This window comes from Canis lupus, chromosome 13 (genome assembly GCF_048164855.1).
Source record: "Canis lupus baileyi chromosome 13, mCanLup2.hap1, whole genome shotgun sequence".
Taxonomy (NCBI): domain Eukaryota; kingdom Metazoa; phylum Chordata; class Mammalia; order Carnivora; family Canidae; genus Canis; species Canis lupus.
The window spans coordinates 19,509,279-19,523,285 of record NC_132850.1 but is presented as its reverse complement, the minus strand read 5'-3'; the positions used below and the strand labels follow the sequence as shown (position 1 = coordinate 19,523,285).

General features: G+C 38.4%; 1 protein-coding gene across 31 annotated transcripts in view; it reads left to right on the top strand.

Moving 5' to 3' along the window:
- Window positions 1–14,007, top strand: part of HNRNPC (heterogeneous nuclear ribonucleoprotein C) — a 58,671-nt gene that overhangs the window by 21,984 nt on the left and 22,680 nt on the right. For 16 of the 31 annotated variants that reach the window (XM_072772766.1, XM_072772758.1, XM_072772767.1 and 13 more), the window contains 2 exons: window positions 7,060–7,336; window positions 13,871–13,946. In XM_072772766.1, coding sequence (XP_072628867.1) covers window positions 7,096–7,336; window positions 13,871–13,946 — 317 coding nt within the window. In that variant the 5' untranslated portion in view covers window positions 7,060–7,095. Of the gene's footprint in view, window positions 1–7,059; window positions 7,337–13,870; window positions 13,986–14,007 lie in introns of all 31 variants that reach the window. The other 15 variants (XM_072772744.1, XM_072772754.1, XM_072772745.1 and 12 more) reach the window with 1 other exon arrangement.

Sequence of the window (14,007 nt, the reverse complement as noted above, 5' to 3'; positions counted from 1 at the left end):
TTATTCTATCTACTTCTCTTTACTTGCATGCTTATGTGGAATGATTTTGACTTAAAATTTATTTATTTATTTTTATAGAGTGTCTGGCTCAGTTGAAAGAATAGATAACTCTTGATATCTGGGTCTCTTGAGTTTGGACCTAACCTTGGGTTTAGAGATTACTTACATATATAAATATATAAACTTTTTTAAAAAATTACTTTTCTAATAAGACCTAAAACATTATATGTTAACTAGAATTAACAAACTTCAAAAAATATTTTCTAAGGAAAAAAGATGTGAGTAATCTGTGAGGAATTATCTAGTATTTAGAATGTGCCAGATACTTCTGGTCATCAAAAAATGGAAGAAGTTGTGGAATTTATAAACTACAGTTTGAGGAACTGGACAATGAGGGACATCAGGATTAACCAAAAGAGTACCCACAGAATATTTTATTTTATTTTTTTCCCACAGAATATTTTAAACTTTTTCTGCTCTATTTTTCCTAAGTGTCTAAATTTTATGTGGACAGTTTATTTTTTTATAATTTTATTATTCATGTGAGAGACACAGAGCCAGAGGCAGAGGGAGAAGCAGGCTCCATGCAGGGAGCCTGATGCGGGACTTGATCCTGGGTCTCCGGGATCACACCTTGGGCTGAAGGCAGACGCTTAACTGCTGAGCCACCTTGGCGTCCCTGTGGATGGATAGTTTATATATGCCTCCTGTCACAGTATAACTGTAATACTGTTTTTTAACTTAAGCTTTTATTTAAAAGATTTATATTTTATAAGATTCATCTCTTTTAGAGAGTGCGTGTATATGACCAGGGTGGGCGGAGGGGAGATAGAATCCCAAGCAGACTCCCTGCCAAGTGCAGAGCCCAAGAGGTTTCATCCCACAACCCCAAGATTTTATCCTAAGCTGAAACCCAAGAGTCAGATGCTCAACCACCCAGACACCCTTTGACTTAAACATTTAGTCATAATTCCCAATTGAAAGTGATTTGCAAGGATTTTTTTGTTTAAGTGGTCTCTATACCCAACATGGGGTTCAGACTTAAAACCCTGAGATCAAGAGTTACATTTTGACTGAGCCAGCCAGGTGTCCTTAAAGTGATTTGTAGATTATTCTAAAGACTGCAGTTGTTGGTAATTAAAATACATAGTTGTGTTGTTGCTTTGTTTTTTTTTGTTTTGTTTTGTTTTTTGTTTTTAAGATTTATTGAGAGAGTTTGGACACAACACTCAAGGGCCAGTGGAGGGAAGAGGGAGAATCAGACTCCCGACTAAGCAGAGAGCCTGATGCAGAATTCTGTTCCAGGAGCATGGAATCAGTACCTGAGCCAAAGGCTGATATTTAAGCCACTGAGCCCCCCAGGGACTCAGAATACTAAGCTGTTAACTAAAAATCTGTTGTAAAAAAGTGCATGTAGGATGTAATATGTATCTATTGTAAGGTAAAAAACAAAAAGTTAAATCATTTCTTCTGCAGCTTGCTTTTATACTTGAAATCTGAGGTGTGTGTCTTTAAGACTATACCATTTGGGTCCGATTTTTAAACTAGTTAGAGAAGTTCTACTTAAGTTACCTGTGTAGCACTTAGTTTTAAAAACCTAGGAGAAATTGATCTGTCATATAAGGTAAATTGAGGTAATTTATTACCCATGATGCAGCTTTAAATACATTTGTTTCTATGTGTTCTGTTTCGGGGATCCCTGGGTGGCTTTGTGGTTTAGCACCTCCCTTCAGCCCAGGGTGTGATCCTGCAGTCCTGGGATCAGGTCCCACTTCGGGCTCCCTGCATGGATCCTGCTTCTCCTTCTGCCTGTGTCTCTCTGCCACACTCTGTGTCTCTCATGAATAAGTAAATCTTAAAAAAAAATCTGCTTATACTAGACCTTGATTTATTTTTGAAAACTTAAATACATACAAGGAAGCAAAAACCCTGTAACTACTAAAGTCAATAAAAACAACTTTGCCAGCAAGGTCCAAACTTTGGAATGATTTTGTGATAGTTCGAAAATAAATAAGAAAAAAAAAAAAGAAAAAAAAAAAAGAAAATAAATAAGAATAACAAATTCAAAGAAAGTAAATGCAATGCTAAGATTTTATACCCAGCAAAACTGACATCTATAGAGGGCACGGGCAAACTTACTAACATGCAAGGGAAATAATTCTCCTAAGTTCTAAGTAATAGAGATAAACTGGAGATACTGTATTACTTAAGACATAGTAGAATTTGGGATCCCTGGGTGGCGCAGCGGTTTAGCTCCTGCCTTTGGCCCAGGGTGTGATCCTGGAGACCCGGGATCGAATCCCACGTCGGGCTCCCGGTGCATGGAGCCTGCTTCTCCCTCTGTCTATGTCTCTGCCTCTCTCTCTCTCTCACTGTGTGCCTATCATTTAAAAAAAAAAAAAAAGACATAGTAGAATTTAAGCATAAATAACCAGAAAAAGACAATGTCATATATATATATATATAGAGAGAGAGAGTCTTCCAAGGATTTACACGTGTATCAGATCAAGCCTTTGATCCCAGCTTCCAATTTTAAGAGAAATAAGAATATGTGGAATTGTCATAAGAGTATGAAATTGTGGAAAATCCAGACTGGGAAACTTAACAGTCAAATATCCTGTCTGCATTCTTCAAAGAATAAATTTTAAGTTAAAGATGAAAGGGAACTTCTCTTCAAAGAGCCATAAAAGATTTAATTTGCTTTAATGGTAAGACTATTGTTTAGGGATATATGATGAGATGATAGAATTGTTTTTACTTTTTTTTTTTTTTTTTTATGATAGTCACACAGAGAGAGAGAGGCAGAGACACAGGCAGAGGGAGAAGCAGGCTTCATGCAGGGAGCCCGACGTGGGATTCGATCCCAGGTCTCCAGGATCGCGCCCTGGGCCAAAGGCAGGCGCCAAACCGCTGCGCCACCCAGGGATCCCTAGAATTGTTTTTAAAAAAGTGATTACTGGGCAGCCCAGGTGGCTCAGCAGTTTAGTGCTGCCTTCAGCCCAGGGTGTGATCCTGGAGACCCAGAATCCAGTCCCATGTCAGGCTTCCTGAATGGAGCCTGCTTATCCCTCTGCCTGTGTCTCTGCCTCTCTCTGTTTCTTTCATGAATAAATAAAATGTTTAAAAAAATAAAAAGTGATTACTATAGGGGCACCTGGGTAGCTCAGTCTGTTAAGCATCTTCCTTTGGCTCAGGTCATAATCTCAGGTCCTGCTCAGCAGAGATGGAGTGTGTTGCTGCTCTGGTCCCCTACTCATGAGCTCTCTCACACACTCAAAGTATTTTTTTCAAAGAGGACCCCTGGATGGCACAGCCTCAAGCTGCCTTTGGCTCAGGGTGTAATCCCCAAGTCCTGGGATGGATTCCCACAGCGAGATCCCTGCATAGAGCCTTCTTCTCCCTCTTTGTCTCTGCGCCTCTCACTGTTTCTCTCATGAATAAATACATAAAATCTTTAAAAAATATATTTCTTCCAACAAAATGATTAAAGTTAGAATAATAACTACTTTCGGGGGTTGGAAAGGGATAAGACGTTAATGGTGCAGTATGAGTGAGTTTTGAGATTTTTATAGAGACTTTAAGGCTGTCTGGCACATTGACATTTTTATAACAGTACCTTGTACTCACCCCAAACTTGGAGCAGGGAAAACCCTTCCTGTTTGAACTGCTTTTCTTAAAATAGTTCCATTGGTTTTCCAATAAATGGATATTTGGGGATTTTTCAATTTTTAAGTCTTTTGTTTCTCCCACAGTGATGACCATGCATACAAGGGCTTGTTGGCGTCCCCTTAACAGCTTGCATGCAACAGTTTTGATGCAATCCTTGGATACCTAAGCTTATTTGTGGTCTATCTAGTTGCTTTTTTTTTTTTTTTTTTATATCTAGTTGCTTTTATATGGGGATTCAGAAATGTTAAAAAACTGCTCTGCTGTTGTTTTTCTTCTTGGAAACCCAGGGGTTTTGATTTTGTTTTTTCCCCCAGTAGTTCTTTGCGTGTAAGATATTGACCATTTCTCTCCTTCTTACCACTTTCATGGGTGACTTACCTTAATAAAAGAGTTTGGGTCAAATATGACCTGAGCTCATTTGGTTATTTGTAAAATTTTAGAAATATGTTTTCTCTAAAATACAATTTTAAAAGAACATTATCGTCTGAGTAATCTTATCTGTTCTGTTATTTTCCTCTGAAAGCAGCCTTGGTACCTAATACTTTTTAGATACTCAAAAAAGGTTCAGTGAAAACATGTATTAATTTGTAGTAACTTTTATTCTTTAAGAAGTGTTCTTTGGAGCAGGATTAACGGGCCTTTGTGGGTTCACCTGTCTTTACTGTTGTTTCTATGTTTTAACTCCTTAGAGTAAGTATGGGCATTGAAATCTATCACAATGGCATTAGCCAGTGTCCTTGAGCTTGAAGTCATTTTTCCATTAATAGTTCATAATTTTTTAGTCTTTTAAAAGATTTTATTTATTCATGAGAGACCCACAGAGAGGGGCAAAGACACAGGCAGAGGGAGAAGCTGGCTCCATGCAGGGAGCCGGAGGTGGGACTCAATCCCCGGTCTCCAGGATCAGGCCCTGGGCTGAAGGCAGGCGCCAAACTGCTGAGCCAGCCACCTGCGCTGCCCAACAGTTCAGGGCCCCCCCCCTTTTTTTTTTTTAATTTTTATTTATTTACTTATGATAGTCACGGAGAGAGAGGCAGAGACACAGGCAGAGGGAGAAGCAGGCTCCATGCACTGGGAGCCTGATATGGGATTCGATCCTGGGTCTCCAGGATCGTGCCCTGGGCCAAAGGCAGGCGCCAAACCGCTGCGCCACCCAGGGATCCCTTTTTTTTTTTAAAATAAGATTTTATTTATTCATGAGAGACACAGAGAGACAGAGGCAGGCTCCATTCAGGGAGCCTGACATGGGTGGGACTCAGTCCTGGCACACCAGGATCGGGCCCTGGGCCAAAGGGAGGCGTTAAACCACTGAGCCACCCAGGGGTCCCCCAGTTCACGATTCTTGTAGCAAATTTAGAAACCATGTATAATTGGGGAAAATAGATAAAATTATATTGTTAAATTCAAAGGTGGCAACCATTGTTAGCACCTTTTTATTTGTGTATATGGATGTTTCTTTACTAGTCTTTTTCAAATGGAGATCCTTGAAAGGACGAATTCTTAATGAGTTCTCTATTTCTAGATTGGTACTAGCTGTGCACCCTCTTTGAAAATTGAGAAAATCGTCATTTAAGTCCATTTCTGTTCTGTGGTTCCAAGGAATATATTTTAAGGGAACATTAAGGTTTATTTGGTGTTTTTCCGTCTTGTTCAGCATGCCAGTGGCATGTAAGGCCATCCTTTTTCCCCTCACAGGTAATTGCTAATTAAGACCCAGAAGATTTTTCCTGTATTTAGATCCTCGCTCCATGAACTCCCGTGTATTCATTGGGAATTCTACAATATGTAGAATATGTGTGTGTTTGTGCAAACATATGCAAAAAGCTGGCTTGAATTCTCCTCACTTAAAATAATGGCAAAATTTGAAAACCAACAGTAACATCTCAAACCATTTAGACCTTTCAGTAGGAGTTGTTTTCAGTGTTTTAAGGCTTTCTGGAAGTCCTACTTTAAATTGAAAGTGTTCATGAATTGGTGCTATTGTTTGGTAAAATTTATTACTTAGTTAAAATTAAGAAACTACTGCTTGTAAAACTTTGATTTAGGAATCAAAATCAAGTAAAGGCAGTTTCTTGAATTTTATTTATTTATTTATTTTTTAGTTTCTTGGATTTTAAAGACTAGGAGGAATAAGCGGTTGTTACAGCTTTAAAATCAGTACTATTTGTGAAATAAGTAGATATTTAAAGGATCAGAATATTAGTGGTCTGAATAAGCAATGTTATGCTGATTTGCTATATGTATATGGAAGATGTTTTTACATAATCTACGAGAACTAGTTTGTCATTCTCTTGGATTGGAAAGATAAAATACTAGACACTGTTATCTGGAGTTTCAAAAGGATAAATGGAAATAAATCTTAAGAATGGTACTCAAAATCTAATGCGGATGGATCCATCTTAAATCCTGTTTGAGTTTGGTAGTTGGAGGGGGAAGGGGCAGCAGATACCTAAACTAAAAGAATGTCAAAACATTTTCATTTGAGAAAGACTTACGATGATATAGCATCATCAATCTCCAAATAATTACGGTATGATTGGACTTTCATATACATAAAGATAATTTTTCTTTGAAACAGCCTGAGGAAAGTTGTATTGTCTTCTTAGTTCTCCTCCTTTGATTCATGCAGTGTTCTACTTGCTAGTTTTATCATCATCACCATCTAGTATTAAAATATTCCAGCTATATTTTATAGGTTATCACATAAAAAGTAGGTCAAGAGTCATTGCATTTTATAAAATGGTTGTATTGTTACTTAAGAGATCTCTGGCATATTATAAATCAACAAAAGTACCTGGAAATAAAGATTTCCAGACTAGATGCATTGGGTCTATATACTGCCTTAGTTTAATAAGGTTAATTATGCTTGAAGGGGAGAGTGTTGTCCACATTTGGCTAGCTAAAGAATGGCTTGTGGGCAGAATAATAGCAATGGGCAAAAAGAGGGTGGAAGTCTTGATAGGTGGTGGGGAATGGTTAGGTTAGTATGACAGGGAGAGGTAAAATATGATGAGAAGTTGGTAGTTGAGAGCTTAAGGGGTTTTAGTTTGCTTGAGGACTTTGGAACAGAGAGAGCTCACTTCACATGGATAATGTCCTTAATTGGGTTGCTAGTAGTCTAGAGGCCCACCCCCACCATCTTGGAAATAATAGTCTAGCACTGCAGGAGTGAACTAGGGAAGAGGGAGCCTAAATTTCTGTAAGGATACATCTATTCAGGAGCTCTCTTCTCTAAAATAGTAATATACTTGGTGCTGTGAGATCCCTTTAAGTAGAGTGGTATTCTAGTTAGTCAAAGAGGTTCAAAGTAAACAGAAAGTTTTATCGAGGACTATTTTAGTTTTACTTTTTTTTCTCCCCACCTGAATGCATTTTTTTTTTCCCTTCCAGTTTTCGGCTTTGAGAGGAACCTTACCATCAAAGACAATGGCCAGCAATGTTACCAACAAGACAGATCCTCGCTCCATGAACTCCCGTGTATTCATTGGGAATCTCAATACTCTTGTGGTCAAGAAATCTGATGTGGAGGCAATCTTCTCAAAATACGGCAAAATCGTGGGTTGCTCTGTTCATAAAGGCTTTGCCTTCGTTCAGTATGTTAATGAGAGAAATGCCCGGGCTGCTGTGGCAGGAGAGGATGGCAGAATGATTGCCGGCCAGGTTTTAGGTAAGACCTGGGTTGAATTTATTTGTTGATTGATTAATTTAGATATGAGTTTTTCTATTCATGCTTGTTTTTTTACTCCCTCTCCATTAAGCTAAATCTAAAATATATTAGGTTTATAGATACAATGTGCTAAATAAGGATTTTATTCCATTTTGTGTAGCAAAGACAGGATAGACTTCACTTGGTGGTCTTGAGTAAAGTCAGGAGGGTGGGAATAACATTAAAAAAAGGTACAGTTGTTGCCGAAATAGCTGTGTCCTTCCACTCACAGTAGATTGGGCAAGGACCATATATAGCTTAGTCACTCAAGGGCTATGGAGTCAGGTAGCTTGGCACAATTATGTGTGTTGAGCAGTCTACATAACTTGGCTGTGAGCCTTCTCACCTGTTAAAATGGAGGTATAGTACCTCAGTCTCTTACCTGTTCTAAGCACTGGTAATAGTTTGGAGAAATGAGATCTGAGCTCTGCTCAATATATTTTAAAATTGAGAAGATCTCATTTAGAGCACATAACTATGTTCCTGATGATTGTAAAATTTCACCTCCATGAATAGTTTTGTAACTACCAGTTGCTGAGATTTACTGTCAGAATCATAGTTAATTTGATATAGTTTATATTTTCTTGGGTATGAATATTAGGGATGGTGAAGGGTTTGTAAGACACAAGTCTTTTTGCTTATAAATAAAAGGGAATAAGCACACACATCTTCAGTGCCACAGAATGGTTAGTTTCATTGTTGGTAATATATTGTTCAGAAATTTAGCCAAATTATGTAAGATTTATAAACTTTTTTTTTAAAGATTTATTTATTTATTCATGAGAGAGAGAGAGAGAGGCAGAACAGAGGAGGAGGGAGAAGCAGGCTCCATGCCAGGAGCCCGATGCAGGACTCAATCCCGGAACTCCAGGATCACGCCCTGGGCCAAAGGCAGGCGCCAAGCTGCTGAGCCACCCAGGGATCCCAAGATTTATAAACTTAATAGCAGTTCATAATTGACACTTTAGTTTTCTAAAAAGTGGCTTATTTAAATTTTCATTTTATTTTCAGGAGTTTGTATTCAATTGTTTTAAATATATGAGTTCAGCAAGCTTAATTACAACTTAAATATTTTATTTCCTACTTGGCATTTTCTCTTCAGTGTGGAGTGGATTTTTTTCACCAGAAGTGTTTCCATGTTGGTGTTTACCTATAGTAAATACTACACAAAACTTTAGCATTTCAGAATGTTTGTAATAATTAATACTTCATACATAACATGATTTATTGTAAAGCTTCAACACTTTTTGTTTTTAAATAACTGACAGCTCCGTTCTTGGAGCAAAGAGCATTTATGTTTAATAGCCAGAGCAGCTGTTTTATTAAGATTTTATTTTAGAGTGAACCTGCTGGCAGGGGCGGGGGTTGTGGAGAATCCACAGCTGATTTTCTCTTTGAGTGCAGAGTACAGTGCCCTGCAGGGGTTGATCTCACCACCCTGAGTTCACTACATAAGGCAAAACCAACAGTCAGATGCTTAACCAACTAAGCCACCCCGGTGTCCCTCAACAACTTTTTAGACTATTTTGAATGTTTGGTTATGGTTTCTTAGTGGCTATTTCTTGAAAACTCTTTTCATTCTAATAAAAGTCCCTTGTAATTTGTATTATAAAGTCTTCTCAAATGCTGTTTAGAAAATCCAACCATACTGGATTGGGAAGGGAAAATATTTGAAGTTAAAGAATCTTGTGGTCCTTGACAAGGAAGATATATAGAACAGTTATAATTGAGAATACATAGGGAATTTTCATAGCCATTTTTCCTATACCAAAATACAGGAAAACACATGTATAAGACTTTGGTGTCTGTAAAATGGCTGTGACAGAAATGAACAAGGAGTTTTGCATCCTAAATGAAGTCAGTCCTTTCTTATGATACTTGGGGCTTTTTTTTTTTTTTTAACTGTCATGGAAATTTACTAATACAAAAGTAGAAGAATTTAATGAACACGAGTGGAAGTACAGCTTACCTAGCTTAACAGATAATTGATATTTGACCAATATTGTTTTCATCTATTGTTTTGGTTGTTTTTCTCTTAAATTTTAAGGATTTTTAAGATTGCAGCATATATCCAGCAGATGAAAACTTTTAAAAAAAATGCAGGCCGCACTGCCCTTATCACCTATAAAAAATAACTCAGTAGTAATTCCTTAATACCATTACATATTTGATCCATATTTAGGTTTTTTATATTGTCTCAAGACTTTAATAATAACTTGATTTATTTAAATCAAGATCCAGTCCATGTCTATGTATATATATATGCATTTCATTAACTGCAACTTAGATGTCTTTTTTTTTTATACTTTTTAAAATTTGACAGCACAAGCAGGGGTATGTGGCAGGGAGAGGGAGACAACAGGCTCCCTGCTCAGCAGGGGCTGGATCCTAGAACGTTGGGATCATGACCTGAGCTGAAGGCAGACATAGTTTTGCAACCTGTGTACTGATTCATTCATTGTGTGTCATTTAATTTGTTATTCTCTACCTTTATTTTTTGTAATGCTATTAAATCTAGAGCAATGCTATCCAATAGGAATAGAAATCCAGTATCACACATCTGTGATAAACTTGCCCATCAGTTTTTGATCATCTGTTGATGATCATTGCTTAGATTCTTCATTAGCAGTTTGCAGAGGTAGGTTTTCTAATTTCTTCTGCATAACTTTCCTGAAATGAACAACTCCTCATTAATAATTGCTTTTTCTGGGACCCCTCCATGGCTCAGCGGTTTAGTGCCAGTCTTTGGCCCACGGCGTGATCCTAGAGACCTGGGATCGAGTCATGCATCGGGTTCCCTGTGTGGAGTCGATTTCTCCCTCTGCCTGGGTCTCTGCCTTTCTCTGTCTCTCATGAATAGATAAATAAAATCTTTAAAAAATAGCAATAATAATTGCTTTTTCTGAAAAACCGTTCATGTTGGAAAAACCAGGTAAATATTTCTCAAAACCTTAATTTCAGCTTTTTTCTTTTAAAGTAAGTTCTACAAGCTCACCACCCAACATGGGACTTGAACTCACAACCCCAAGATCAAGAATTGCATCCTGTACCGAGTGACCTGGCCAAGTGCCCCCATAAACTAATATTTTAAATTGACGTGTTTTAATTCATCGCACGTCATTCTTCAGAGCTCGGAATATTTCATTTGTGGCCAGTGTATTCTGGGTGCTTGAGACTGTACTCTTGTCATAATTTCATTGCACCTTTGCTTTCTGGCACAAGCTCTTCCAGGTCATCTGTTGTATTTCTTTATATATATGTATAATTGTTTTTAATTGAAGTTCGATTTGCCAACATGCAGTATAGAACACACAGTGCTGGGATCCCTGGGTGGCGCAACGGTTTGGCGCCTGCCTTTGGCCCAGGGCGCGATCCTGGAGACCCGGGATCGAATCCCACGTCGGGCTTCCGGTGCATGGAGCCTGCTTCTCCCTCTGCCTATGTCTCTGCCTCTCTCTCTCTCTCTCACTGTGTGCCTATCATAAATAAAAAAAAAAAAAAAAAAAAAAAAAAAGAAAAAGAAAAAAAAAGAACACACAGTGCTCTTCCTGTCAAGTGCCTGTCACCAGGTCACCTCATCCCCCCCCTCACCTCCCTATCTGATGTCTTTTCTTTCTTTTCTTTTCTTTTCTTTTCTTTTCTTTTCTTTTCTTTTCTTTTCTTTTCTTTTCTTTCTTTTTTCTTTTCTTTCTCTTTTCTTTTCTTTTCTTTTCTTTTCTTTTCTTTTCTTTTCTTTTCTTTTCAAGATTTTATCTGTTCATGAGAGACAGAAAGAGGCAGAGACACAGGCAGAGGGAGAAGCAGGCGCTGTGCGGGGAGCCTGATTCAGGACTTGATCCCGGGACCCAGGGGTCATGCCCTGGGCCAAAGGCAGATGCTCAACCGCTAAGCCCCCCAGGTGTCCCCCTATCTGATGTGTTTCTTGACCTAAATCTTGATTTGCCACTTTTTCCTAAGAGCCTTGGCTTCTTTCAATGAGAATTACATCGAAGTCACTGTATACCAGGAGTGCTTGTTGAATTTTAATAGTTGGTCTAGTTTCATTAGGCAGAATATGGAGCATTTTTTTTTAAAGTTTCTTTTTTTTAAATTTTTTTTAAATTTTTTTTTTTTTTAATTTTTATTTATTTATGATAGTCACACAGAGAGAGAGAGAGAGGCAGAGACATAGGCAGAGGGAGAAGCAGGCTCCATGCACCGGGAGCCGGACGTGGGATTCGATCCTGGGTCTCCAGGATCACGCCCTGGGCCAAAGGCAGGCGCTAAACCGCTGCGCCACCCAGGGATCCCCTAAATTTTTTTATTTATTTATGATAGAGAGAGAGAGAGAGAGAGAGGCAGAGGCAGAGACATAGGCAGAGGGAGAAGCAGACTCCATGCACCGGGAACCCGATGTGGGATTCGATCCTGGGTCTCCAGGATCGCGCCCTGGGCCAAAGGCAGGCGCCAAACCGCTGCGCCACCCAGGGATCCCTGGAGCATTTTAATTTTAAGAAAAAACAATTTTACGTGTGCTACAATTTGTATCACAGTTTCAAAATCACCATATCTTTTTGTTCTTTTTTACTAAAATTAACATTACTAAATGCATTTTAAAATTTCAGGTTCTTTTAATTATATAAATCTTATTCTGGACATTAATGCAGTACTGATAGTTTAGAATCCCATGAAATAATTCATTTATAAGATTGTGTAATCAGGGGTGTTTGAGTGGCTCAGGTCTTGATTCTCAGGGTCTTGGGATCCAGTTGGGATCCAGCCCTGCATCCAGCTCCCTGCTGAGCAATGAGTCTGCCTGCCTTCCTCTGTCCTGTCCATGTCCCCCACCCCCTGCCTGATTCTCTTCTCTTGCACTCTCTTGAAAAATAAGTGGAATCTTTTTTTTTAAAAAGTTGTGCAGGGCAGCCCCGGTGGCCCAACAGTTTAGCGCAGCCTTCAGCCTGGTGTGTAATCACGGAGACCCAGGATTGAGTCCCATGTCAGGCTCCCTGCATGGAGCCTGCTTCTACTTCTGCCTGTGTCTCTGCCTCTCTCTCTCTTTCTGTCATGAATAAATAAGTAAAATTTTTTTTTCAAAAAAGCAGCTTATAAGTTTAAAAAAAAAGTTGTGTGATCTATTTTATATATAGTTTAGGTCTATTATTTTTCTTTTAGATCTGCTTTCAAAAGGGGGGACAGTGAGGTGGGAGTGGGGACAAGAGAGGTTAGAGAGAGAATACCAAGCAGGCTCCACACTGTGCCTGGACCCTAAAAAAATAAAATAAAAATAATTCAAATAAAAAAATAAAAATTCAACTAAAGGCAAGCTTGTTCTTAAGATTAGATGTTAAAAATTGGAATTGAGTTTGTGAATAAGAACTCTGAACATTATTCATAAATGTTAAGCAAATAGTATACTAAATTTTTCAATTAGTCATTTGATGCACTAAGTTTTGGAGAGCTGGATTTTGATAAATGTTAGAATAAGAGAAGGCATGGATTCTTTTGTTGAGTATCAGTGGGTGTTAGCTTTATAGCTGACCATGCTGGATTAGGTGTTTTTAAAATTATGTCGTATATGGAAACTAGGACTTTTCCATTCCCTAATTCCTTTTTCTTGATGTGTGTGCATGTGCAGACTTGGACACACAAATACGTATTTAAGGGTTGTTCAGCAATTCATTCCATAGTTTTTTTTTTTTTTTTTTTAAGATTTTATTTATTTGTTCATGAGAGACAAGGCAGAGGGAGAAGCAGGCTCCATGCAGGGAGCACGATGCCGAACTCAATCCCCGGACCACATGATTTCGCCCTGGACCCGAAGGCAGACGATAAACCACTGAGCCACCCAGGGATCCCCTGCATAGTATTTCCTTTTTTTTTTTTTTTTTTTAAGATTTTATTTATTTATTCATGATAGACACACAGAAAGAGAGAGAGGCAGAGACAGGCAGAGGGAGAAGTAGGCCCCATGTAGGGAGCCTGACATGGGACTTGATTCCAGGATCATGCCCTGGGATGAAGGCAGGAACTTAAGCTGCTGAGCCACCCAGGCTGCTCCTTCCTAACTATTTTTCTTCAACTTTACAGCTCATCCTATTTGTAAAGAGAATGAAAATTCACTTTTGAGGATAATTTGAGGGTATCCTAATCCAATCATTAATTCATGACTTGATACAGGTTTTATTTCCCTGAGATCATTCCTACCTAATGTGCTCTGAATAGTCAGAGTTTCATTTTAGTAGGAGCCTGAGGGTAGAAGGTATCAAAGACAAATGTAATATATATATAATGAATACTTTTATTAACAGAAAAGAGGAGAAAGGATTAAAAGACGAGTTCTAGTCTTTTAAAAATCGTGAGCCCTTCTTATGTAAGAGGAGATACAATGTTAGGCCTTTGTTGATCTATATAATACTACGTACACAATTTAAAAGTTGTGATTTAAGATTCTACCGTACCCCTGCCACAACAGAGTTGTCATTAAAGTGTTTGTATTTGTTTTTATTTTTTCAGATATTAATCTGGCTGCAGAGCCAAAAGTGAACCGAGGAAAAGCAGGTGTGAAACGTTCTGCAGCGGAGATGTACGGGTCAGTACCAGAACACCCTTCTCCGTCCCCTCTACTCAGGTCCGGAACTTTATTATTTATA